The sequence below is a fragment of the Ursus maritimus genome, unplaced genomic scaffold (assembly GCF_017311325.1).
Source record: "Ursus maritimus isolate PB19 unplaced genomic scaffold, ASM1731132v1 scaffold_27, whole genome shotgun sequence".
Classification (NCBI taxonomy): domain Eukaryota; kingdom Metazoa; phylum Chordata; class Mammalia; order Carnivora; family Ursidae; genus Ursus; species Ursus maritimus.
In genome coordinates, this window is record NW_024425230.1 from 23222837 (window position 1) to 23247160 (window position 24324).

The 24324-nt window shown below is 44.8% G+C and overlaps 1 protein-coding gene across 1 annotated transcript in view; it reads left to right on the plus strand.

The window, feature by feature from the left end:
• Window positions 1-7511: 7511 nt before the first annotated feature.
• Window positions 7512-24324, plus strand: part of SH3GL3 (SH3 domain containing GRB2 like 3, endophilin A3) — a 128465-nt gene continuing 111652 nt past the window's right edge. Inside the window, exon 1 of the mRNA XM_040642872.1 lies at window positions 7512-7594. Within this exon, the coding sequence (XP_040498806.1) occupies window positions 7550-7594 (45 nt within the window). The 5' untranslated portion in view covers window positions 7512-7549. The remainder of the gene's footprint in view (window positions 7595-24324) is intronic.

Below are 24324 nucleotides of genomic sequence, written 5' to 3' on the forward strand. Positions count from 1 at the left end.
AGGAATCAAAGGGTCAATGCAACCAACTAATCATAGCTATTGGCTACTAAGTGCAGCTGCTACTTTCTACCCAGACCTTTCTCATTTGCCTTTCATTTGAGGCTTGTCCCTCTATCTCCTCCTTTGGCTGCTTCTAGAAGAAACCCCTTCCTTGCTGCAGACTCTCTGTCTCAGGACCGTCTTTGCTGCACATCGAGCAGACAAATGAGTGTGGGTTCGGTCACAGGTACACTTCTGGACCTGGGAGCGCTGCCCTAAATACAGCAGAATCATCTCTTGCCCTTCTTGAGATCAGCTGTCCAACACAGTAGCCGGTAGCCATGGGCGGCCATTTAAATTTTAATTAATCAAAATGAAATAAAATGAAAGACTGGGAGCGGCGGTGGCCAGCTTTCAAATGCGCGACCGCTACAGTTGGCTAGTGGTTGTCAGTACTGGGCAGCACAGGTAAGGACACCGTCCATGGTCACAGAAAGTTCTATCGGACAGTGCTGCCTTACAGCTTGCATTCATTCTGGCGGTGCAGAGAGGTAATAAAAACATTTAAATTAGGCATTATTAAAATGTCAGGCAGAGTAAAGAGCTACACAGGAACATAGAGTAAAAAAGGACAGATAGTAATGGAATTGGGATGCAGGGGGATGCTCTTGTGACCACTGGCTCTAAGGGCCATCTCCTCCTTCTTGACATTCCTCCTTTGGCACCACGACGCCATGACCTATTTTCCTACCTTTCTGGCTAAGCCCCCGGAGATGGAACAGCCCTTCCTGAGATGCATATGCAGTAAGAACCAGAAGAGGGCTCCTTATTAACTAAAGTTCCAGATGTGCTCCGGGATTTCAAGGTATCTTAACACCAGCCAGATGAGCTGCTGTGACATGGCTGGAGGTACAGGGTGCTTTTTAAGAGCTCTGACGTAAAAGTAAAAGACGGAACCAAGCCCCATCTAAAATGCTCGCGGTTCCTGAACGTTGGCCTCTGCCACTTCTCAGGACCACCACAAGGTGGCAGCAGCAGCTTACAAAAGCCGCGGCCGCCGCTCACACGCCTCCCCAGCACAAACTGAGCATCCTATAATACAAGGGAAAGAAATGCTCTGGGGGGGACGTGTGAACATGCAAATGGCACCTATGTAATTAACAAAGGCTAATTAGAGTAACAGCATGACCCAGAATTCTAACCGCGTGTGTGCACGGCCCAGAATAATGGAATAATATAGATAACTCTGATATGCATCAATGTACTAGTTAATTATATTTGCTTTCACTGTTGAGATGGTGCCCTTCACCCAATTTCATTTTTTGCCTAAATGAACACACTAATTTCCACCCCCCCTACATTTTAAAAGGAAAAGATTTCTCTGGCCTTTTTTTTGAACTGATCAACTGGTTTTCCATTAGCTTCATGTAAAACAATTAAGTGAAGAAAATCTATACATTTGTCCCCAGTTGTGATCTTGCAAGTTCAAGGCAAACTGCCATGTTCATCATCTGGGATTCATCATGTCTGCTCTGTTACCTCATCGATGGGCACATATCTTTCCCAGATGCACAAAATAAAAGGCCTATGAAGTTACAAGGAAAGCAAAAACAGTCTCCATGCTCTCCACTTCCTGCTGCAGCCAGGTATGTGGGGACGGTAAACCGAGGGGAAGAAAGCTCTAGGTCTGGTTTGTTCGAATACTGGCCTTTTGCACAAACTCGGCCAAAGCCACGCCCATGCATGCATCAGCGATGCAGGATGCCTCTCCGGAAGGGCGTCTGGGTGAGAGCTTTCTTTAGGAAAAAACAGGGAGAGAAGAGAGAGACAAAGCTGGAAATGCAGAGGTCATGGTTAACCTAACATTATAGGATTATTTAAGACACCAGGATTTGAACTCAGCTCTTTAAGATCGCCTAGAACTGCAATCTGGAGCTTGTATCAGGCCGCGTGTTTAATGACATAAAATTCAAGGCAACTGGAAGATACAAACCCATGTTTCTTTGTCTCCTTCCCTCACCCGGCCTTTTTAGACGACTCTCCTCTAATGACCACAGATCAGGGAGCAATGTGTATCGATTTGCACTTAGAACTGTTGCAATCTTTCATGCACTAATTTTACTTCTGGGAACCTATTCTAAGGAACTAATGCTAAATACAGAAAGAAACCCTAATATGGAAAAAGATGTTTAATGCAGCATTATTTAAATCATGAATAATTTGGAGGAAAAAAACTTTTAAATTGAGTAATAATAGAAGATAATCAAATTCACTGCTATGTGTACATAATGGGTTATTGAGTTGTCATGAAAATGATGTGTGAGGACCAGACAAAATACAAAATGCTCACGTAATTAAGAGAACAAAGAAAATAAAGTAGTTTGTACAGCTGTGTCAGTATGTTTAAATTTTGATAGGAAATAGACTAGAAAAGAAAAATATGCCCAAATATTAAGAGCAGTTGTTTCGACGGTGATTGCAAAGGTAAATTTTCCTCCTTTTTCCTTTCCAATAGTTTCCAAATTTTAAGTGATATTATGTAAAGGGAAATACATACTTATGAAAATAATTTGAATTTAAAATAATTTCACTATCCTTTTATCTCAAAATTTCAAGTTGTCTTCTCCCCATCTTTGCCTCCCTGACTTAGAACCAACACCTTGCAGTCCAGTCTCACCCTAGTTGATATTCTGTTTCCCATGAAGGGAACTGGACTTTGGTCTCTGCTGGAGACTTCTTAGACTGCTGGGTCCAGAGCATGAGCTGGTGTAAGTCCAAGGAGGGACGAGGAAGACCTAGGCCATGTGCCCCGGCCATGGCTCATGCTAGTCAGGCTATGGTTTCCACAGAATGTTTAATTATTGATGTTGACAGAGAATATAAGTTCATATACTTTATAGAACAATGGTAACCACCGGTTGAGTAAAAATTGGGCATATAATTTCTAAAAACAAAGGGGAAGAAGAAGTAAAGAAAACCCGAGTCAACAGTTAGATGCTAGTGATAGAACGAACTATTTGAAGGGGAAAAAATACTCCAGATAACATGCCGTAACATGACAAAACCTAGACCAAATATATCCTTTTCTTAATAAATGTGAACGCTTTAAATCTTTCTAACAAAAGGCAAAGACTTATTTTGGCCCCCAAATTAAATGTTTTTTTTTAAAGATTTTATTTATTTATTCATTCGACAGAGATAGAGACAGCCAGCGAGAGAGGGAACACAAGCAGGGGGAGTGGGAGAGGAAGAAGCAGGCTCATAGCAGAGGAGCCTGATGTGGGACTCGATCCCATAACGCCAGGATCACGCCCTGAGCCGAAGGCAGATGCTTAACCGCTGTGCCACCCAGGCACCCCCAAACAAATTAAATGTTATTGTTTATAAGAACACATGCCTGAATCAAACTGAAAGGTCAAAAGTAAAGGACGAATACTTGGAAGTTGCCAAGAGGGTAGGTCTTAAATGTTCTCACCGTTAAAAAAAATTGATAATTATAAGAGGCGATGGAAGTGTTAACTAACTTCATCGTGGTTATCATTTCACGACATGTATCGCAAATCATCACACTGCACACCTTGACCCCACACAATGTCATATATCAATTACACCTCTATAAAGCTAGACAAAAGAGACCAACAAAAGACCAGTTAAAACATATGAAATACATATAAACAAAAAGTAGGGATACACAAATTGATACATGACAAAGTAAAATAGAAACAAAAAGCCATAACCAGGACAAAATAGGTTTTCTGGGGTCAAAAAAAAAAAAAATCAGGATACAGAGCATTTGAAGGATACTTCCAGAAGACTTGATTTATGGGCTACATAATGGGATATGTCATCCTGTTTTAGACATTAATCTATGCTTCCCTCCTCCTCCACCCCTACCCAGGGCTCTCCTGCACCCACTCACACAGGGAGATATGAGTCACTCACCGCAAGACCAGACACAAAGCCTGCAAATACTAGACTTGAAAGCTGGCCTAAGCACAAGACAGAGAAATGTCAATGCATGCTCGCACAGCACTCTGCACCAGGGAAGGTCAAGGGGATGTGAGAGCCAAGGACCACGAGGAAAGGAACAGGAGAACGCCCAGACTGCTGCCAGAATGTGAGCCATCTCTCCAGAGTGTCAGAGACAACCATGGCATCCTTCTTGTCATTGACCTGCGAAGACCACCAAATGCCCAAAGACGTTTCAGTTTAGAATAACACTTATCTGTGCCTCAAGACCTCCTATTGATTTCTTCTCATGTAGGCAACTCTGTCCAATAGCCCAAGACATTTGTATACTCCTCCCCTAAACAGACTGGAGAGCTATGGGCCCTCAGGTCACCAGAGGGGTTATGGTGACATAAAGGGCAAGCCTTGAACGGGCCACTGTGACTCTAGCTAGCATGAGTTTGAAATCTCACTCTGAGCTAGGACCTTCTGGAACATGTGCTCCCACTACGGATAAAGAGAAAAACCTGTACCATAAGAACAGAACGCACATTATGTGAAACCTCTACAGTACATTTATAAAACATAATATAACACGCTATGAACAAAACCTTTAGGACGTGTCTTTGACAATAGTACAAGCCTAGAACTTAACAATGAACAAAAGCAATCCAACCACCTAGAAAAGATTAAAAAAAATAGTCCTGAACATTTAGATCAAACGGGGCATTAAAATTTCAATCACAAGTTTATTTAGAAAATAATCAGAAGAACTATATCGCCATAATGAGAACAATGTGTGAGGCCAAAGCCGTACTCAGGAAGAAAATTTATAGCCTTATATGTGCTGATTATAAAACACAAAAGAATAAAAACATACAAACCACAAATTGCACTGAAGAGATTAAGAGTCCCCAAATAAAGGTTAGTGAGCATTTATATTGCTGTCGTTCTTAATTTTTTTGGCTGCCTAGTATCTGAAGCTGCTTCCTATGTTAGGGAGATCCACCATGGTGTGGATCTTAGACCTCTAGAGCCCGGGCATAGCATCTAGCCTTAGCTAATGAGCCGCTGCCCCCTGGAACTCTGAATCCCGTGTGAGGGCCTGAATGAAGGAGGAGTAGCTAAGCCTTCATTCTGGTAACCACAGCCAGCATTCAGTGCCCAGGCCAGCACATCCCCACGAGCTGCCCCTGGACATACTGGGGATCTGACCACTGGGATTCCTCGTTCCTGCTCATTCCCCCATGTGGTACCCTATGCCGCCTGATATCCTTCTCCAATACCTTCTTTTCCAGTTCACATTAACCAGGACCAGTTTCTTTTGTTAAGAACTTCAACCTCCTGAGCAGAACAGAAGGAACCATGTATAAGAAAGAAATTAATGATAGAAAAAAAAATCTATGGCAATACTGAGTAAACTGAAGAACTATTTTAAAAGACCAAGGAAACTGGCAAACCTTCTCATGAGTCTAATCATTGAAAAATGAAGGTCACACTTTTACAAAGGATCATGTACATGAAAGATTCTGAAGTTTCAAATGAGATATGATGCACAACTGTATACCTGATTAAATAAAGAGATAAATTACCAACATTCACTGGAGTGGGAAGCTTGAATATATTATCAACCACGGAATAAATGACCAAAAGTTGTTTAAAAAAATGTTAAAAAACCAAAAACAAAAACCTCCCTTCCCAAAGGGCACAGAGCTGGATTGGTTTGGGGGTAAGTTCCTTCAGAGCTGTGCTATTTAAGCCATTCTCGGAGGTGGAGAAAGAAGGGAGATGACCATGTTCCAGGCAGTCCTGGACTAGCCCAGGACAAAGGAGACCCCAACTCTAGTCCCTGCACCCAGCTGCCCTCAGTGCGCAGTTCCCCTGGGGTGGAGCCTGCTGTTGAGTGGGATTCAGCCTGTTGTGTGGACAGGCCACCTTGCCATGCTATTCTTTTTTTTTTTTTAAGATTTTATTTATTTATTCATTCGACAGAGATAGAGACAGCCAGCGAGAGAGGGAACACAAGCAGGGGGAGTGGGAGAGGAAGAAGCAGGCTCATAGCGGAGGAGCCTGTTGTGGGGCTCGATCCCATAACGCCGGGATCACACCCTGAGCTGAAGGCAGACGCTTAACCGCTGTGCCACCCAGGCGCCCCTTGCCATGCTATTCTGATCCAGCTAGCCCCACCCTCACACCTTCCAGTTACTTATCTATGGCTGGTGTCGGCCATCCGTAGGCCAATCAAGCCCACGGCACTCCCGGAAGCCATACCAATTAAATCTTGAGATGGCCACCTCTATTCCCTCCCCTCCGTTCACCTTCTCCCCTACCAGAGAAAGAACGCTTCTGCTCGATGCTGTCCACACCCTCTAAGGGATAGTGAGGAAACACGTACAGGGAAGTTACTCACGAATCCTCACTGGGATGAAGTCAGGGACAAGGGAGTCCAGAGCTAATGGCAAAGGATTTTTTTTCCTGGAGAAACGCAGGACCCCCTGGACGCCAGGGAACAGCAGGCGTAAAGCAAAGCGTCCTGGGCAAACCACGGCTCTTGGTCATCCCAGACGGGACCTGAGGAGGGTCAGAAAAGAGGAACTTCTTTACCTTAGGGTGGAGCCTGGAGGAGGAAGATGTTTGCTTCGAGCAGTGTTTGCCCAGTGGCTAAGAGTGGGGTGGCAGGTCTCCGGAGCCCTGGGGAACTTTGGAGGCAGGGTTCTGCGCAGACGCTGACCTGGTGGGGGCAGGTCTGGCACAAGGAAGCACACGACGCTCCAGGCCCCCGGGCTGGGCCTCAGCTGTGCAAAATGACGCTCGATAACCTACGCAACTGGTAGGAATTACCGAGGGGGCGGGGTCCCGCGCGTGCTTCACAGCTCCTTGGAGACCCTTGCTTTTCATGTAGTTGACAGTGGGCTTCGCGAGCACCATATTTATCAGCAAATTACCCAATAAACTGCTGGCCCTCCAAGAAGGCCACAGTCATGTGGGCAGACTGCACCCACGGCAGCGTGCGGGGGAAAGAAGAAACAGCCTTGCTGCCCTCCTACCACAGGTTCCACCTCCGGTCCCATTTCTGTCCCCCGAGGCGGACTTGGGAGCGTCCCTGCCTGAGAAGGCACACCTACCCAAATTGCGCCTGAGGGAGGCGATGTTGCCCGCCAGCAAAAGCAGGTTTCGCACCAAGTCCCAGAAGCACGAGAGGTGCGCCTTCCCTCCCCAGCCGTGGCCATGCTACAGCCCCTGGCCCCCCGGAAGCCCTGCGTGGGCCTACCCGCCGGACCGGCCCTCCCCACGCCCAGCCCCCAGGCCCCGCTTCCCGGCCGCTCGGCCCCCGGGTCTCCACGCAACAATGAGGCGTGGGCGGCCCCGGCGGCCTCATTTGCATACCGCCGCGGCTCGGCCAATGGGCTGCGCAGGGGCTCTGGAACGCAGTGTTGCCATCTGCGTGCGCGCGTGTGTGCGAGTGTGACAGCGGCGGTGGCCGTGGCCCTGGCCGTGGGAGGCGGGCCCGGCGGAGCCCAGCCGCGCGGGGACCGGCCCCGGCGCCCGCTCTCCCAGCGCGTCGCGGCCGCGCGGCCCGGCGGAGCCCGGAGACCCCCGGCCCCGGGCCGGCACAGTCGCGATGTCGGTGGCGGGGCTGAAGAAGCAGTTCCACAAAGCCAGCCAGGTAGGGAGGCACGGGGGAGGTCGGGATGGGGTGGGGGAGGACCAGGGGGCCGCGGTCCCCCGAGGCTTAAGGCCTCTGGCGCCCCGAGGGGCCTCTCTTGGGGCTCTGAAGTGCAGCGAGGGCCGCCTGCTCCCTCCGCCGCCTCCCTCCGCCGCCGCCCCCCGCAGCCCCCGGCCCGCGCTCTTCCCTGAGCGCTGTCACTCGAAAGGCTTCCGTGGGCCGGGAGCAGAGGTGGCGGGCCGCAGGGGCTCGCGCGCGGGAGAGGGGCGTGCGGAGGCCTGCGCGCTGCGCTCGGCGCCGCCCCCTTACTCGCTCTCGGCCGGAGACCCCGGGGCCGCCGGGCGCCTACCTGGAGGTTGGAAGTCCTCGGGGGCGCGTCTTGTAGCCTCGCGGCGGGTCCTGGGATGCCGGGCCCCGCGCGCGCCTGGAGGTGGACCCCACCGGACCGCGCCGGACCCCGGGCTGGGGCTCCCCATGGCGGTGCCTCGCCGGCGCGCCGTCCTGGCGGCGCCGGCCCGGTTTCTGCTTCTGGAGAGCGGCGGTCTGGCGCGGAGACGCCGGCAGACACGTAAACAAACAGTGTTAGACGCACCTCCACGCGCAGAGCGCGGCAGACAGCATGGTGGGGGCGTCCGGGAAAGCTTCCCGGAGGAGGGGACGCGTCGTTTGGGAATTAAGTAGGAGCAGGGATTGTGGTTGGGGGGGTGGTGTGGGAGGGAAGGGGGAAGGGCGTTCTGAACGGAGGAAACAGGGAAACAGGAAAACAGGCAGGGAGGCATGAAATTGCTGTGTGTGCGTGAGTGTGTGTGTTGACGACAAGCAAATTTGTATTCCAAGATTGCAGTCTCTTCCGGCCATGGCAGAGCGCACACTGTAGAACGTATCCGACACCTGCAGCCCCGGTTCTGTTGCTCTGTCTCTCCCTACCCCCAGTCCCCCAATTTGGCTCGCACCAAGGTGGACAGATTTCTTTCGGAGTCCACATTTATGAGATCTTAAGCCTGCTTCTGCCACAAATGGGAAAGCAGCTGAAATTAGAGAATTGTCTTCTTCTAGCCTCAGTCTCGGACTGAGGACACTGCTGTCCCCTCACTTACACCCCTTCTATGAAGAAACTGGGTGATGCCCAGATTCTGGTTGGGGACGCTGGGTGGACAGTGGTGCTATTCAGGTGAATAAGGAGTCCTGGAGGAGGGGCCAGCTGGGTGCACTCATCGCTGGCCCCGGGCCCTCTGAAGTGTCTGGGGCCATTCAGATGTCACTGGCCTCAGGGCAGGTGCACGCCCTGATCTGGGTCCCAGGGGGTGAGGCCAAGACTGGAACTACAGACTCTTGGAGATTTAAGCCCTAAATGGACATTAATAAATGTAAGCGCAGGAAAGTCAGAAAATGCACGATGAGCTAAATATAGACTCTCAGGAGCAGCCACATTTAGGGACAATGTTTAGCCCAGTCCTTGATAAGCAATGGCCATTCAATAAATATTTATTGAATAAAGGAAACTTTTGGGGTGATGGAGCAGAGGAAGGAAAGAACTGGTAGAATGCAGGAGAGAGGAGAGTGTCATGGAAACAGGGTGGGGGACCTTTAAAGGCAGGAACAGTGGGCAAGTGCTGCTGTGAGCTCAGAAGGAGAGCTCGCCCTCGCCTTGGGCAGCTAGGAGGCTGGGCAGTGCCGCGGTAATCCCTGGCTGTGCCTGTTGCACTGGCTTCCTGAGCACTGGCCAGGAACTGACCTTTTTTGAAGATTTTTATTTATTTGATATGAACTTAAAGGAGCACATCTCAGAGAAGACAGAGACATAAGTTCAAGGGTGATTCAAGTTGGTTTCTGACCACTAGCCAGGTGAATGGTTGCGGTCTTAGGAAGTTATTGGCATTGGAGAAGTGTCATGGTAGTGGTGAGGTCATTGAGTTTAACCGCCCGTGTTCAGTCCATTAATTTACAAAAGGGGAGTGGGTCTGATTTAGACCTTTGTTGCATGAGCTGAGATCTTTTGTGCATTTATTGGAATAGAAAGGAATCACAGTTTTTCTCTGTGCTTTACAAACCACGTTTTGTGGTCAAAGTACCCAGTAGATACTAAGTTTTTATCTGTTCTAGAAGTCTAAGAAATCTTGCAATGGGACAGATTTGGCGTAGAAATTAGACTGGGTTTAATATAAGAGGGAGCATGAGAGTAAAAAATGCCAGACATTCTTCTCAGACAACATTTTAACAGCAGGTTTTAATTCACATAGAACCTTTCCAGGGCAGGGGAAAGACCGTCCCAGATGATGTCAGTGGCTTGATAATTCCCAGGATCCAAGCCTGGCTGTGCTCCTGACCAGCTCCGTGACCTTGGGAACGTGACTTAACCCATCTGAATCTTAGTTTTGTCTGTACCTTGGATTAGAGGATTCGGAAGCTATGTCTCTGTTCTAAAATTGATTGTAGTGATGCTTGCACAACTCTGAATATTCCAAAAACCATGGAATTCACCTTTATGGGTGAATTGTGTGGTCTGTGGATTATATCTCAGTATATACCTCCCAGTTCTGAAATTCTTAATTCAATTAAAGTATTTTGGAGAAAGATGATACAGTGGATCTTTTACAAATAAGGGAACTAGGACAATGGTGACTGGAGATGATTTTTCTCAACAATAGACAAGGTAACATAACTTATAACCTCCTGATAACTGGTTCTTCTTTCTTGGTACCTCACTTATCTCTGAGGGGGAAAAAATCCCTTTATTTTACAGAAAATGAAAAACTGTAATCCCCAGGGATTATTCCTCCTTTTGGCAGCAGGTGGAGACCAACAGGGAAGAGGGAGAAATAAAGTAAGAAAGCACAAGTGGAGTTGATCACAAAATTTAGTTAATTTAGTTAATTCTCTTCTTCAGCATTTGGGACTTAGAACCTAAGTGTCCCTAGTTCATAATTCCTTTTTTTTCCTCTTGAAAGGATTTTTAAATGTACCCTCCTACTGGAGGCAAGTTAGAGTAATTACATTAGGGTTACCACTCATTGATTTGTATTGATTATGCTTAATAAGGCATAATTCATGGTGGTTTTCTTGACAATGGTTATTGTTGGCATAGGAAGCTCAGGCCACACCTGCATTTCTTTTGGCCTGAACACTGTGCAAATAGCCATATTCTTTCTCTCTGGACTCCTAGAAGACGTGTTCCCCATCCCAGGGAAGTCTAGGGAGCAGTTTATCTTTCCTCTTTTTCTTCTGTCTCCAGATTAACCATATAGTGGTGACCCTAGATGTTGGTGACACTTGTAGGCTTCGTGTTAAAACAGGTTTTTTTTGGGGGGGGGGAGTAACTCCCCTACCCTCTTTTAATGCATTAACCAGAAAAAATGATGAGCGGTCATAAGGGGCCTAGACATTTTTCGTGTGACAACCAGCTGCCCATCTTGGCCATTTATGGGTAAACACTTCAGAGAAGGATAGTCTTTGTAAATTATGAGAATCTCTAGGGAGGCAATGAACGTCTCTTGTTTCACTGTCTCGTTAGAGAGAAAGATAAAAATGCACTTTGTAAAATCCATAGTGATTTATTTTTTTCTCTGAGATGCATCAGAAAATATATGACGCTAAAACATTCTTGCTCCTTTCCACATAGATGGCTTGATATATTCATATATAAATCTTTGTGTGTTTTTTTTTTTTAAAGTCAGGGTGCTAGACTAGATGTCCGAGCCACATAGATTTTGATTTTTACACAATATAATCCAAACATTTCTTACCCATGGTGACTTTTTTTTTTCTAAAGCAAATGTAATTTAGGGTATCATTTGCTTGGAATTTGATTTAAAGAAGGCATTTAAGCAGGGATTTTTTTTTTGGCTATTTTTTTCAGATTATTTTTTCAGCTTTATTAACAAATTGAATGTAAATTAGGTTACCCAAAGTTAAGTGTGTGTGAGATCATGTGTATTTGGGGGAACTGTTACAAACAAAACTGCTGGTAAACAGGACTGATACACTACAGTATTTGGCTAAGAGGCGAATGGACTTCGGAGGAGCTACACCATCAAGATGTGGATACATGGATTTTGCATTTCAATGGAAACCTGGGAAAGTGTTGAGTTGGGGGAAGGGTCTGGGGGAAGCGCTGGGGATGGGGTCAGGGAGGTACCTTCGCTATTGTGACTGTTCGAGTTCTGTGAAATGCCTTCCCAGGGAGCTCTTGCCTTGCAATTCCCAGGGTCACGTCCACATGTCGTCACCACAGCACCAGCAGCAGTGACTTTCCTGAGCCCGGGCGTTGCTCCTTCTGGCTTTCTTTCTAATCCACGGGAAGGTGGTGACGTTCCCCCTGGTGTGGATACGTCTTTCTCCCACAGCGATGCCACCAGGTGCTTTCTTTGCCTGCTCAGAGCTGCTGATCCAGGCCTGGTGACCTGGGTGCCGTACCAGGGCCATGTAGTTTCTTCTGGTGGGCCACTGTTCCGAGGCCTGGAGGGATCTGCCAGCTGAAGCGTGGGCGCCCGTCTGTCTGTCCTGGAGTAACAAGGATGCAGCACACCTGGCAGCCTCCCTCTGGGCTCCACACCCTGCCCTTCTTCTTCTCCGGGATGTTGCATTGTATGCACATACTCTCTTATGGCCTATCTTGAAAAAAGTTAGGGGAAAGCCCTTGCTTGGTCTGAGATCCCGCTTCACCCCACCCAGTTTTCTCTCTCCCCTTCCCAGCAAAATGTGTTGAGAACATTGTTGCCCCATCTCTACTTTCTCATCTCCTGTTCTCAGCCGGCTCCTGCTGGCTGTCCTCTCTAGCGCTCTGAGGCCTAGGTCTTGTGTGACCCCCCCCCACCCCCCAGTTGTCACATCTTGGGATCACTTCCCCACCTGACCCTCAGCAGCCTGTGACCGCAAGGACCATACTCCGCTCACAGCTCCTACACTGGCTTGGTTTTCTTCTTGCAGGCCTCCTTGATTGCTCTTTCTGACTTCCCCCTCCCCGAGACATCCTGGAGTGCCCCAGGGCTCTGCTTGGGCACCTCCCCTTTGTCTCAGCCTCCACCCTGCCAAGGAATCTTCTCCAGCCTCACGGATGTATAGACAATCCATACATTGATTCCTCTTTGAGTGGTATTTCCAGTCCTGGTGCTCCTCAATACAGACTCCTGACGAACTCATACGTCGCCTCTCCCCTTGGATATTTAAAAGGCTCTCAAATTGAAGATATCCAAAGTTGAACTCTGGATTTTCTCCATCCCAACTTGTTCTTCCGCAGGTCGTCTCTAGCTCAGTAGACCACACCGGCCCTGTGCTCAGGGGCTCAAGTAAAACAAAATGGAAACCAGGACTCATCTTTGATTTTTTTTTCTTTCCCTCATTGGAAAGGAAGTTCATCAGAGAGCCCTTCCTCCTGGTTCTGTTTTCAAAATAAACTGCTAATGCGCTCATCTCTCTCTTATCTCTGCTGCCACTCTGCTCCTGGCCCTGACCATGGCCTCTCATACTCTCCCACCCACTTCCCAGACCTTTATTCCTACGGGCAACAATCCGGTTACTCACAGTGGTCACGATGCTCTTTTTAAAATGAGTCTCAGACGGAATCATTCTTCTCCTAAGTCTTTAATTCTTCAGTGGCTTCCAGTGGCATTTAGAATAAAACCCAGACTTCCTCCTCCTCTGGCCTGTGAAACCACACATCGCTTGGCCTCCCCCTCCCTCCTCCTGCTGGGGATCAGACACACTGACCTCTCCGTTCCCTTGATGTGCTAAGGTCTTCTTATCTCGGGGCTTTTGTAGTAGCTGTTCCCTCGACCTGCCCTGCCTGGCCTCTTGATCTTTGCAAGGTGTCTCCTTGTCACTTAGATCACAGCACAGAATTCAGGGTGCCTCATCAGCAAAGTCTTCCCTCAACACCCAATTCAGATGGAGCTGTGCCCTCGCTATCACATTACCCAGGTGTTTTTGAAAACCACACCACAAATATTTTAATGTTTTGACAAGTGCATTCAGTGTCATTGGTTTCCTTTATAATCCCGTGTATTTTTTTTAAAGATTTTATTTATTTATTTGACAGAGAGAGACAGCCAGCGAGAGAGGGAACACAAGCAGGGGGAGTGGGAGAGGAAGAAGCAGGCTCCCAGCGGAAGAGCCCGATGTGGGGTTTGATCCGAGAACGCTGTGATCATGCCCTGAGCCGAAGGCAGACGCTTAAGGACTGAGCCACCCAGGCGCCCCATAATCCCGTGTATTTTTAAATTACACTTTGTTTTGAGATAGCTACAGATTCACAAGCAGTTGGGAGAAATAATACAGATCCCTGTACCCTTTATATGGTTTGTTTCCCCTGGTGGTAACATTTTGCAAATCTGTAGTTCATGATCACAACCAAGCCACTTAAAGTGATACAGTCAGGATACAGAACAGATGATGGCTACACCCACTTCCCTCCGGCCCCTACTCCCTCTTCAACCCCGGGCAACCATTAATTTGTCCTCCTCTCTTTAATTTTGTCATTTTGGAAGTGTTAAATAAGTGGAACTGTATGGTCTATAACCTTTTGGGATTGGGTTTTTAGCTCTGCATAATGCACAGTAGAGATTCATCTAGGTTGTGGTGTGTATCCTTAGTGTTACAAGGGGATGGACATCCTACAGTTGAACCACTTACTTGTGGAAGGACATGGGGATTGTTTCCAGGTTGGGGCTCTTACGAATATAGCTATTGTAAATATGTACAGGTTTTTATGTGTTTTTGCATTTTTCTGGGATAAATGCTCAGGAGTGCAATTGTTGGGTCTTATGGTAGTTAACATGTTCAGTATTTTAAGAAACTGTCTCAGTTTTCCAGAGTGGCTGCACATGGCACATTCCTACCAGTAACATGTGAGGGTTCCAGTCTTTCCACATCCTCCTCAGCATTTACTGTTACTGTTTTATTTTATTTTTAATTTCATTGTGGTTTTAATTTGTTTTTGTCTAATGGCTAACAACTTTTCCTGTGCTTATTAGCTTATTGGCTTTCTGTATCTCCTCTTAAGTGAAATGTCTGTTCATATCTTTAGCACATTTTTAATAGGATCTTTAAAATTGTTGTGAGTTCTTATATGTTCTGGATGCTAATCCTTTGTTGGACGTGTGGTTTGCAAGTGTTTTCTTCCAGTCTGTAGTTTCCTTTTATCCTCTTAACCTGGTCTTTCATAGAGCAAGAGTTTTTAATTTCAACGAAGTCCTGTTTGAGAATTTCTTCCTTTATGGATCATGCTTTTTGGTATCTAAGAACTCTGCCTAGCCCTGGATCCTGAGATTTTTCTTCTGCTTTTTTCTACAAAGTTTTATATTTTACATTTAAGTCTATAATCTATTTTGAGTTAATTAGAAAAAAAGGCGTGAGACTTGGACCAGAGATCATTTTTTGCCCATAGATATCCACTGAACACTTGTTGAAAATCCACTGAATTGCTTTTGTACCATTGTCAAAATCATTTGGGCATATGCGTGTGGGCATATTCATGTCTCTCTGTTTTCTTCATTCATCTACGTGTATTTGTCCATTCCTTTGTCAGCATAATCCCATCTTGATCACTGTAGCTACATGGTAAGTCTTGAAATCAGATTGATTCTACCCATGCTAGTCTTCTTTTTAAAAATTGTTTTAAGCTATTCTAGTATTTTTGTCTCAATTTTAGAATCATCTTTCCTATGTCTACAGAAAAAACCTTTCTGACCTAGATAGCAGTTGCATCACACCTGTGTATCAGTTTGGGGAGCACTGACAGTTTTCCTATGCTGAGTCTTCTAGTCAGTGGACACAGCATGTCCCTCCATGTAATTTGCTCTTGGATTTCTTACATTGGCATTTTGTAGTTTTCAGAGCACAAGTCCTGTACATATTTTGCTAAATTTGCACCTAAGTATTTCATGTTCTTTTAAAGCAATTGTAAAAAGTATTATATTTTTAATATCCATATCTTCACTGTTAGTGTGTAAAAATATTATTGATTTTGTGTATTATTGGTTTTTTTTTTTTTAATTAAGATTCCCTGGGATTTTCTATGTAAACAGTCACGTCATCTGAAAATAGGACAGTTGTATTTCTTCCCTCCCAATCTTTATACCTTTTATTTCTTTTTCTTGCTTTATTACACTAGCTGCAACCTTCAGCATTATTTGATAACCGTGGTGAAAGTGGGATCCTTGCCTTGTTCCCCATCCGAGGGGAAACCATTCAGTCTTTCACTCTTAAGTGCAATAGTTAGTTGTAGGGTTTTTGCAGATATTCTTTATCACATTGGGGAAGTTCCCCTCTATTTCTATTTTTCTGAGTATTTTTTTTTTTTTATCATGAGTAGGTGTTGAATCTTGTCAAATGCTTTTCTACATCAGTTGATACGATCTTGTAGTTTTTCATTAGTGTATTAATATGATGGACTACATCAGTTGATTTTGAGAATTGAACCAACTCTGCATCCGTGGACTAAAATGCACCTGGTCATTGTGTATATTTCTTTTTAAATATATAGAATAAGTTCATAGGAATACAAGAGTTTATTTGCTGATATTTTGTCATGGTTTTTTTTTTGTGTCTATATTCATGAGGGATATTGGAATTTTTGGTACTGTGTGGGTTTGTTTTGTTTTGTGTTTGTTTGTTTGTTTTTAATTAAGTAGGCTCAATGCCCAACGTTGGGCATGAACTCACGACCCTGAGATCAAGAGTTGCATGCTGTAGTAACTGAGCCTGCCAAGCAATCCTGTCTGTGTAGTTTTGGTGTCAGGTAATACTGCCTTAATAAAATGAATTGGGTATTCTCTCTTATTCTGTTTTCTGGAGGAGATTGTGTAGAATTGGTGTTAATTGTTTTTTTGACATTTAGTAGAATTTTTTAGTGAAACCATCTGGGATTAGAAGTTTCTTACTTAGGGGATGCCTGGCTGGCCGAGTCAGTAAGCATGTGACTCTTGATCTCGGGGTTGTGAGTTTGAGTCCCATGTTGGGTGTAGAGATGAGTTAAAAATAAAATCATTAAAAAAAGTTTCTCATTCAGGAATTTTATTAGTTTGTGTTTTTCAAGGAATTGGTCTATTTCATTTAGGTTATCAATTTTATGTGTGGAGAGTTAGTCTTCCCTTATTATAATTTTGTGGTGTGCAGGGTCCATAGTAATGTCCCCCTTTTCATTCCTGATATTGGTAATTAGTGTCTTCTTCCTTTTACTTTGTCTTATTAGAGTTTTGTCAGTTTTATTGATCTTTTCAAACCAGGTCTTTGTTTCTGTTGTTTTTTGCTATTTTCAATTTCACTGATTTTTGCTCTTTATTTCCTTCCTCTGCTTGCTTTGCTTTATTTTGTTAATTATTTTATTTTTCTGTGTTCTTGAGGGACATCAGATCATTGATTTTGAGATTTTTCCTCTTTTCTAATGTATTCATTGTTGCTATGTATTTCCCTCTCAATACTGTGTTAGTTGTGTCTCACTGATTTTGATATGTTGTATTTTAATTTTCATTCAGTTCATTGTACTTCTTGATTTCCCTTAAGACTTTCCCTTTGATCCATTGATTATTTAGAATTGTGCATTTTAGTCCCTAAGTGCTTGGCATTTTTCCTGTTATGCTCCTGTTACTGATTTCTAATTTAATTCCATTGCCGTTAGAGAACACGCTTTGTGTGATTTCAATTTAAAAAAAAATTGTTGAGGTTTATTTTCTGGCTCAGGGTATGGTCTGTCTTGGTATATGTTGTGTGGGTACTTGAAAGTAATGTGTATCTGCTCTAGTTGGGTGGAGTATTCTGTAGGTATTGATTAGGCTAATAGTGTTGGATTCTTCCATATCCTTATTGATTTTTCTGTCAAGTACTATTAATTGTTGGGAGAAGACTTCATATATAGAACTAGATTTGTTTATTTCCTCTTTCACTGCTGTCAGTTTTTGTTTTGTATAATTTGCAGCTCTACTATTTGGTGCCTACACATCTAGGGTTGCTGTGTCTACTTGGTGGATTTACCCTTTTAAATCCGTTGTCGTTGTAGAATGTCCCTCTCTGTCTCTGGTAATATTCTTTGCCCTGAAGTCTGTATATGATATTAATATAGCCAATTCTGCTTTCTTTTGATTAATGTTTGCATGATATAAATTTTTTATCCTTTTACTTTCAACCTGCCTATATTGCAATATTTGAATTAAGTTTCTTATAGATGGCATATAGTTAAGCCATGCTTTTTAATCCAATCTGCCAGTCTTTTAATTGGTGTATTTAGACCACTTACATTTAATATAATTATTTATATGTTAGGGCTAAAGGATACTAATTTTTTTTCTGTTTTATATCTTTTTTTTTTTTTTTAAAGATTTTATTTATTCGACAGAGATAGAGACAGCCAGCGAGAGAGGGAACACAAGCAGGGGGAGTGGGAGAGGAAGAAGCAGGCTCATAGCGGAGGAGCCTGATGTGGGGCTCGACCCCATCACGCCGGGATCACGCCCTGAGCCGAAGGCAGACGCTTAACCGCTGTGCCACCCAGGCGCCCCTCTGTTTTATTTCTTATCTTTCCCCCTTGTTTTCCTGTGTGAATATCCACATATAAGTTTTGACTCCCCTAAAACTTAATTACTAGTAGATTGCTGTTGACCAAAAGCCTTACCAATCACATAGTAGATTAACACATATTTTGTATGTTAAATGTGTTATACACTGTCATTTTACAGTAACATAAGCTAGAGAAAAGAAAGTGTTATTAAGGAAATCATAAGGAAGGGAAAATACGTTTATAGTGTTGTATGTGTATTTGTTGAAAAAAATGTGTATGGGTGGAAGAGAGGGATGCAGGGTGGCAACAGTGTGGCCCCAAGATGCTGATCTTGTGTGGCCTGGTGGCCTCAGCTCAGCAGTAGCAGCCCCTGGGCAGCAACATAGACCTGGAGGTGCAGTACACCTGCCGCATCTGCCTGGAGGTGTACCACTGGCCCGGGACCATTGGCAGCTGCAGGCACACCTGAATGGGCAGGCCTGGGGAAGATGGTATGGCTGGGGGGCGGGGTCTGCATCTGGTGGGGAGGAGCTGAGGTCTGTGGCTCCCCTGGTGCAGCTCTGGAGCCTGGGTGTGTGAAGAGCTTGGGTGGTGAGGGAGCCAGGGAGCCCCCTAGACCCAGTTACCCCCTCAGTATACTAGGTGACGTGCAGCCATGTCTGGTTTTGGATCTACAGGAGAGCTGCTGACTGCCTCCAGCCCACACTTAGAGCAGCAGGCCGGACCTCTGCACCTGTCTCCTTTGATTAGGTCCCATGGAAAGATGGATGGACAGTTGTAAATAAACATTTTGTGGCTTTTGCTGTCAACTCTTAAAAAAAAAAAAGTATACAGGTGGACCCCTGCAATTCAGACCCGTGTTGTTCAAGGGTCAATTTCATAGTGTTTTTGAGTCTATCTCTTTGTATAGCATTTTCAGTGGCTGCTCTAGGTATCACATTCTGTCTACATAATTTATCACAGTCTACTGGTATTATCATTCTAGCAGTCGTAGTGAAATGTAGACTTATCTCCCAAATGTCCCATTATCCTCCTCCATTTATAATATAATTGTGTTTAATATTTACTCTGTGTTGAATATTTCCTCTGCATATGTTTGGAAATTCATCAGTGTCTTATGATATCGATTTACGCCTCATCACTTAATCATCAGTGATTCTGCTTTTGTCATCAAGCATGATTTAGAAAACTCAAGAGGAGGAGTCTATACTAACTACCATATATTTTTGCTTGCTATGTTCTTCCCTCCTTCCTGCTGTTCCAGGGTTACTTCTTTCATCATTTCCTTTCTATTTTGAGAAATGCCTCTAGCTGTTCTTTTAGGATAGGTCTGCTGGCAATAAATTCTCTTAGTTTTTATTCATCTGAGAATATCTTGATTTTCCCCTTCAGTCCTGGTTATAGGATTCCAGGTTGACCGCAATTTTCTTTCAGCACTGAATATCGTGCCACTTTCTTCCAACGTCTGTGATTTCTGATGAGAAATCTATAATTTGGATGGTGTTTTCCTCTATATGTTAGGTATCGTTTCTTTCTCAGTGCTTTTAAGATTCTTTCTCTTTGGTTTTTAGAAGTTTGACCATGTTGTTTTGATGTGGGTTTCTTTTGTTTTATCCTGCTTGGAGTTCAGTTAGCTTCTTCAATCTGTAGGTTTATGTCTTTTGCCAAATTTGGAAGTTTTCAGCCTTCTTTCTCTCTTAGTTTTTTAAAAGATTTATTTATTTATTAGGAATAGAGAGAACGAACGTGGTGGGGAGGTGCAGAGGGAGAGGGAGACAGAAAATCTCAAGCAGACTCCCCACTGAGTATGGGTCCTGACACAGGGCTCAATTCCATGACCCTGAGATCACAACCTGAGCCAAAACCAAGAGACAGATGCTTAACCTACTGCACCACCCAGGCACCCCATCAGCCCTTATTTCTTCTAGTGTGGTGTGTTTTATTTGTTTGTTTTTGTTTTTGTTTGTTTTCGGGGTTTTTTGCCCCGCCCTCTTTCCTCTCCTTTTAGGATCCTGATGACATGAATGTTAGCTCTTTTGTTACAGTCCCACATGTCCCTGAGCTCTATTCTTTTTTTCCCCCTAGTTTATTTCCTCTCTGTTGTTCAGATTGGGTAATTTCTGTTGTTCTACCTTCCAGGTCACTGATTGTTTTCTCCTGTGTTCTGTGATTGAGTTGAAGGTTGAATCTTTTCATTTCAGTTATTGTATTTTTCAGTTCTACAATTTCTATCGTAGATTTCTATTCTATTTTTCTTTATATTGTTTGTTTCTTTGATGAAACTTTCTATTTCTTTGCTGAGACTTCCTATTTTTTCATTAGTTTTGAGCATTGTCATAATTGCTTGTCAGCTCATTTAAAATCTGTCAGATAATTTTGCTTGTTCTGTCATCTTGGTGTTGACATCTCTTGATTGTCTTTTCTCATTCAGTTTGAAATCTTCCTGGTGCTTGGCATGATGGTGATTTTTAAATTGAAACCTGGGCATTGTAAATAATATTTTATAAGACTAGATCTTTATTCATTTATGTATTTATTTGGAGATATTGTGGGCACAGGGGGAGGGACAGTGGGAGAGGGAGAGGGAGAATCCTAACCTCCACACCCAGTGTGGAGCTTGATGCAGAACTCGAACTCATAACCCTGAGATCATTATCTGAGCCAAAATCAAGAGTCGGACACTCAACCGAGCCACCCAGGTGCCCCAAGACTAGATCTCATTTAAATTGCCTGTTTTTACTGGCTTTCTCTCTCACTGCTGTGGCAGGGACAGATGGTGGCACTGCCTTTACTTCCAAGTGGGGGTGGATGCCCTGTTTCCCCACTCAGAGTCTTGGTACTCAGAGTGGGAGTTCTGGCTCCCCACTGGGCCTTCACTGATAGCTTTCTGGGACAGGTAGAACAGCCTTGCTACTGCTCCCCAAGTGGCCTCAGCCAACACCACAAGAGTGGATGGCCTTATTACCACCGGGCAGTGGTGAAAGTCCTGACTCTCTACTAGGCCTCCCAGCAAAGATGGGTGGGGCATCTCATTGTCCCTTGTGGAAGTGGAAGCCGAGGCTTCCTCCATAGTCTCTGCTGACCTCAAAGGTGAGGGCAAGGTGAAAGTTGTTACTCCCTGGTGGAGATGAAAGTCCCGGCTCCCTACTTGGTCTTGTTTGGCGTGACTCCAGGGTAAGGAGGGGGGTGAGGGTTGGGTCACCTCATTATAGCCTGGGAAAGGTGGAAGTCTAGGTTTTGCACTCATCCTTTGCTGGTGTGGGTGGGGTTGGGGCCACAGTTTTTTTTCTGTAGTGTTTGGAGTAGAGCTGTAGTAGAATGGTTATTCTCTAAACATTTTCTGTCTTGCTAGTCTGTCCCTTGCCTGGTTTTGGCTAGAGAGAGTGATGGGTCTTTACTGGGACATTTCTCCCCTTGCACCTGTTAGTATTTCTGGGTTGCTGGCTTCTTTAGCTCCAACTCTTGGGTATATAGGGAAAAAAGAAAGTGCAGGAAACTCACCCCTGTGTCATTTCTTGGGTCCTGAGATTTCTAGCTAATATACCTTCTTCTTTCCACCTTTCAGGATCTTATCTTTATATTATATATAGTGTCCAGAGTTTTTAGTTCCAGTTAGTGGGAGAAATAGGAAAAACTATATCTATTCCATCTTCCTTAAAACAGAAGTGGTCTGTGGTACCCAATTAAAATCCCTGCTTAGCAGATATAACTGTCTGTTAATTTCTTGTCCTGTTTATCCCTTATGGCCTCCTAAACCTTTTCAACACCACCTGGCATATAGTGGGTGCTCAGTAACTATCTGCTAATGTTGAATAAGCATTTAGCACCCGGCAAGGATGGTGAATTGCAACCTGGATGGTCTCCTTCTGTTTAACTCCAACCTATGGTTTGTTTAGATTCTCTTGACTTGTGGGAGGGATGTTCAAAATCTACATTTTATCCACAGTGTCCTACTTTTAAAATATTGGTCATTCATTTAGAATTTTAGAAAGCTATGCGGGTCAAAAGAAAGCCACGGGTGATGAATTAATATGCTCCACTGCCAAATGGTTGGCAACTTTTGCTTAAAGGTCTTAGACTAGCGTGTATGGCTTGAATGGTTCATCTGCAGGTCAGCTTTTGTTCTCGGGTTTGAAGAGTAGAAGGATGATTCCTGGTTGCCCATGGTGTTGCCAGTACTTGCTTAGGAGCTAAACATGGCTTCTGACAAGACAGCTCTTGGCTTCTTGTCTGGGGATGTTCCTGGAAACTTTGTTGGAAGGCACACTGGGTGGAGCAGCGCTGAGCATGCGCTACCGTGGTAGGCTCTGCAAAGGAGCTTGGCTGGCACGATGCGGGAGCTGTGGAATGATCAGGTGTCAGGGCAGGGAGCTGTCAAGTCATGATACAAATCGACAGCGCCGAGTGGGCAGAGATGCAGAAGGCAGGCTTTCAAATGAGTGGGCAGCCTCACACGACTGTGCAAACGCTGGCGAGAAATGAGGTGGAGCCAGTGCTTTGCTTGTAGTGACCTATTTAGGAATATTTTGAGAAGAGGAGGCAAGAATAGGTTCTAGAATATTCTAAGGCAGATAAAACCTCTTCTTTGGTGCTCTGGTCGCGTCCTAAGTCAAAGTCCTGGGTCTTAAAACAGACGTTAATTTTTTTATAACTCATAAAATTTGTTTTAAATAAGTTAACCAAAAACCTTGAATTTTATCCACACTGGGTTCCTGCTATTCAGAGTGATGTCTTAGACCAGGTGCTTTTTTCCAAGAAAAAAATGGTTGTTGGCTAAAGCACATGGCCATGTCTCTTTAAGGGTTAATTTCTGAATGTGAGGGGATGACACCTGGACCAAGAGTGATGTACAGTTAACATCTAATGAAGAAATTTCAGACTGTAAATGGCATATAAAATCCCATGGTTTGGCCATAGATCACTAGGGTTTAGGCCCTTGGAAGCTCAAAAGCCAAGAATTCACTTCTTTTATTTCTCTTGCTTTTCAGCAGTGGAGTCCTGTACTGGGGACAGTAGATGGAGGCCCAGCTTTATTTTGAAGTAGCGGTAGGGGGAGTGGGTGCAACTGGGGAGAATAAAGGAATTTCTCTTTTCTTGTCTTTTTCCCCCCTTTGGGTGGGTGTTGTTAAATCAAGTATATATACGTATATTTTTTGATGTAATGTTCCATGAGTCATTGTTTGCATATAACACCCAGTGCTCCATGCAATGTGTGCCCTCCTTAATACCCATCACCGGACTAGCCCATCCCCCCCCCCGAAACCCTCAGTTTGTTTCCCAGAGTCCATAGTCTCTCGTGGCTCATTCCCCCTTCTTCATGATCTCGGGGTCCTGGGGTGGAGGTCCGCTTCGGGCTCCCTGCTCAGTGGGGAGTCTGCCTGTTCTTCTCTGTCTGCCTCTCCTCCCAGCTCATTCTCGCTCTTGCTTTTTCCCTCAAATAATAAAAAAAACAAAACCAAAAACGAATGAGAAAAGATGAACAGCCCATGAAAAGCACCTGGACCTCCTTCCTCCCTGGGGTCTCATCGGTGTCCCAGAGAGGTGAAGGTGTATTCTCAAGTTCACAGAGCTTTCTCATCTTCCAGAGAGGGCTTGAACCCAGCTATTAGGAAGGCCTCTGTGTGTGTTGCTTTTTCCCGTAAAATGAACGTGATTTCTCAAGAATGAATGAATTAGTGCACAGGCTGATAAACACATTCTTCTGTGGGGTAGGGAGAAAATGTTTGCAGTATTTTTGTATGCTGCCGTAATTTTTTTAAAAAAATGGGTAAAGTGAAAAATTAAATCCAATTTGAATCTGTGTATTTAAATGCATTTTATTGTTTCTGTAGCACGTTTTCCAGCAACTACGTAAGGAGCAGGGGGGCATATTCCGTGAGTGTTCGATACAACAGGGAGTGAGTGACCCGCTGCTTCGGCTGTTGGCCGTTCTTCCCCACGTATCGGCACATGCCTGGGAAGTGTGTTATATGTATGTTTTCCTTGCTGCCTTTTTCTTCTTGTTCCTTGGCTGTTCCTGGCTTGAAGGTGGCATCCATCAACCCCTCGTCCACCCTGACCACACACACACAATGATTGTAGACCAGGAGACCACGCCATCCGTCTCTCCTGGAATCTACTGTATTTTCTGCTTCATGACTATTTTTATGTCTTCTCTTTTGTACTGTTCCCAGCCTCGGGGACATCCAGTCACTAGTCCTGTGTAGATTCCACCTTCTAGATATTCCTACCATCCCCGCCT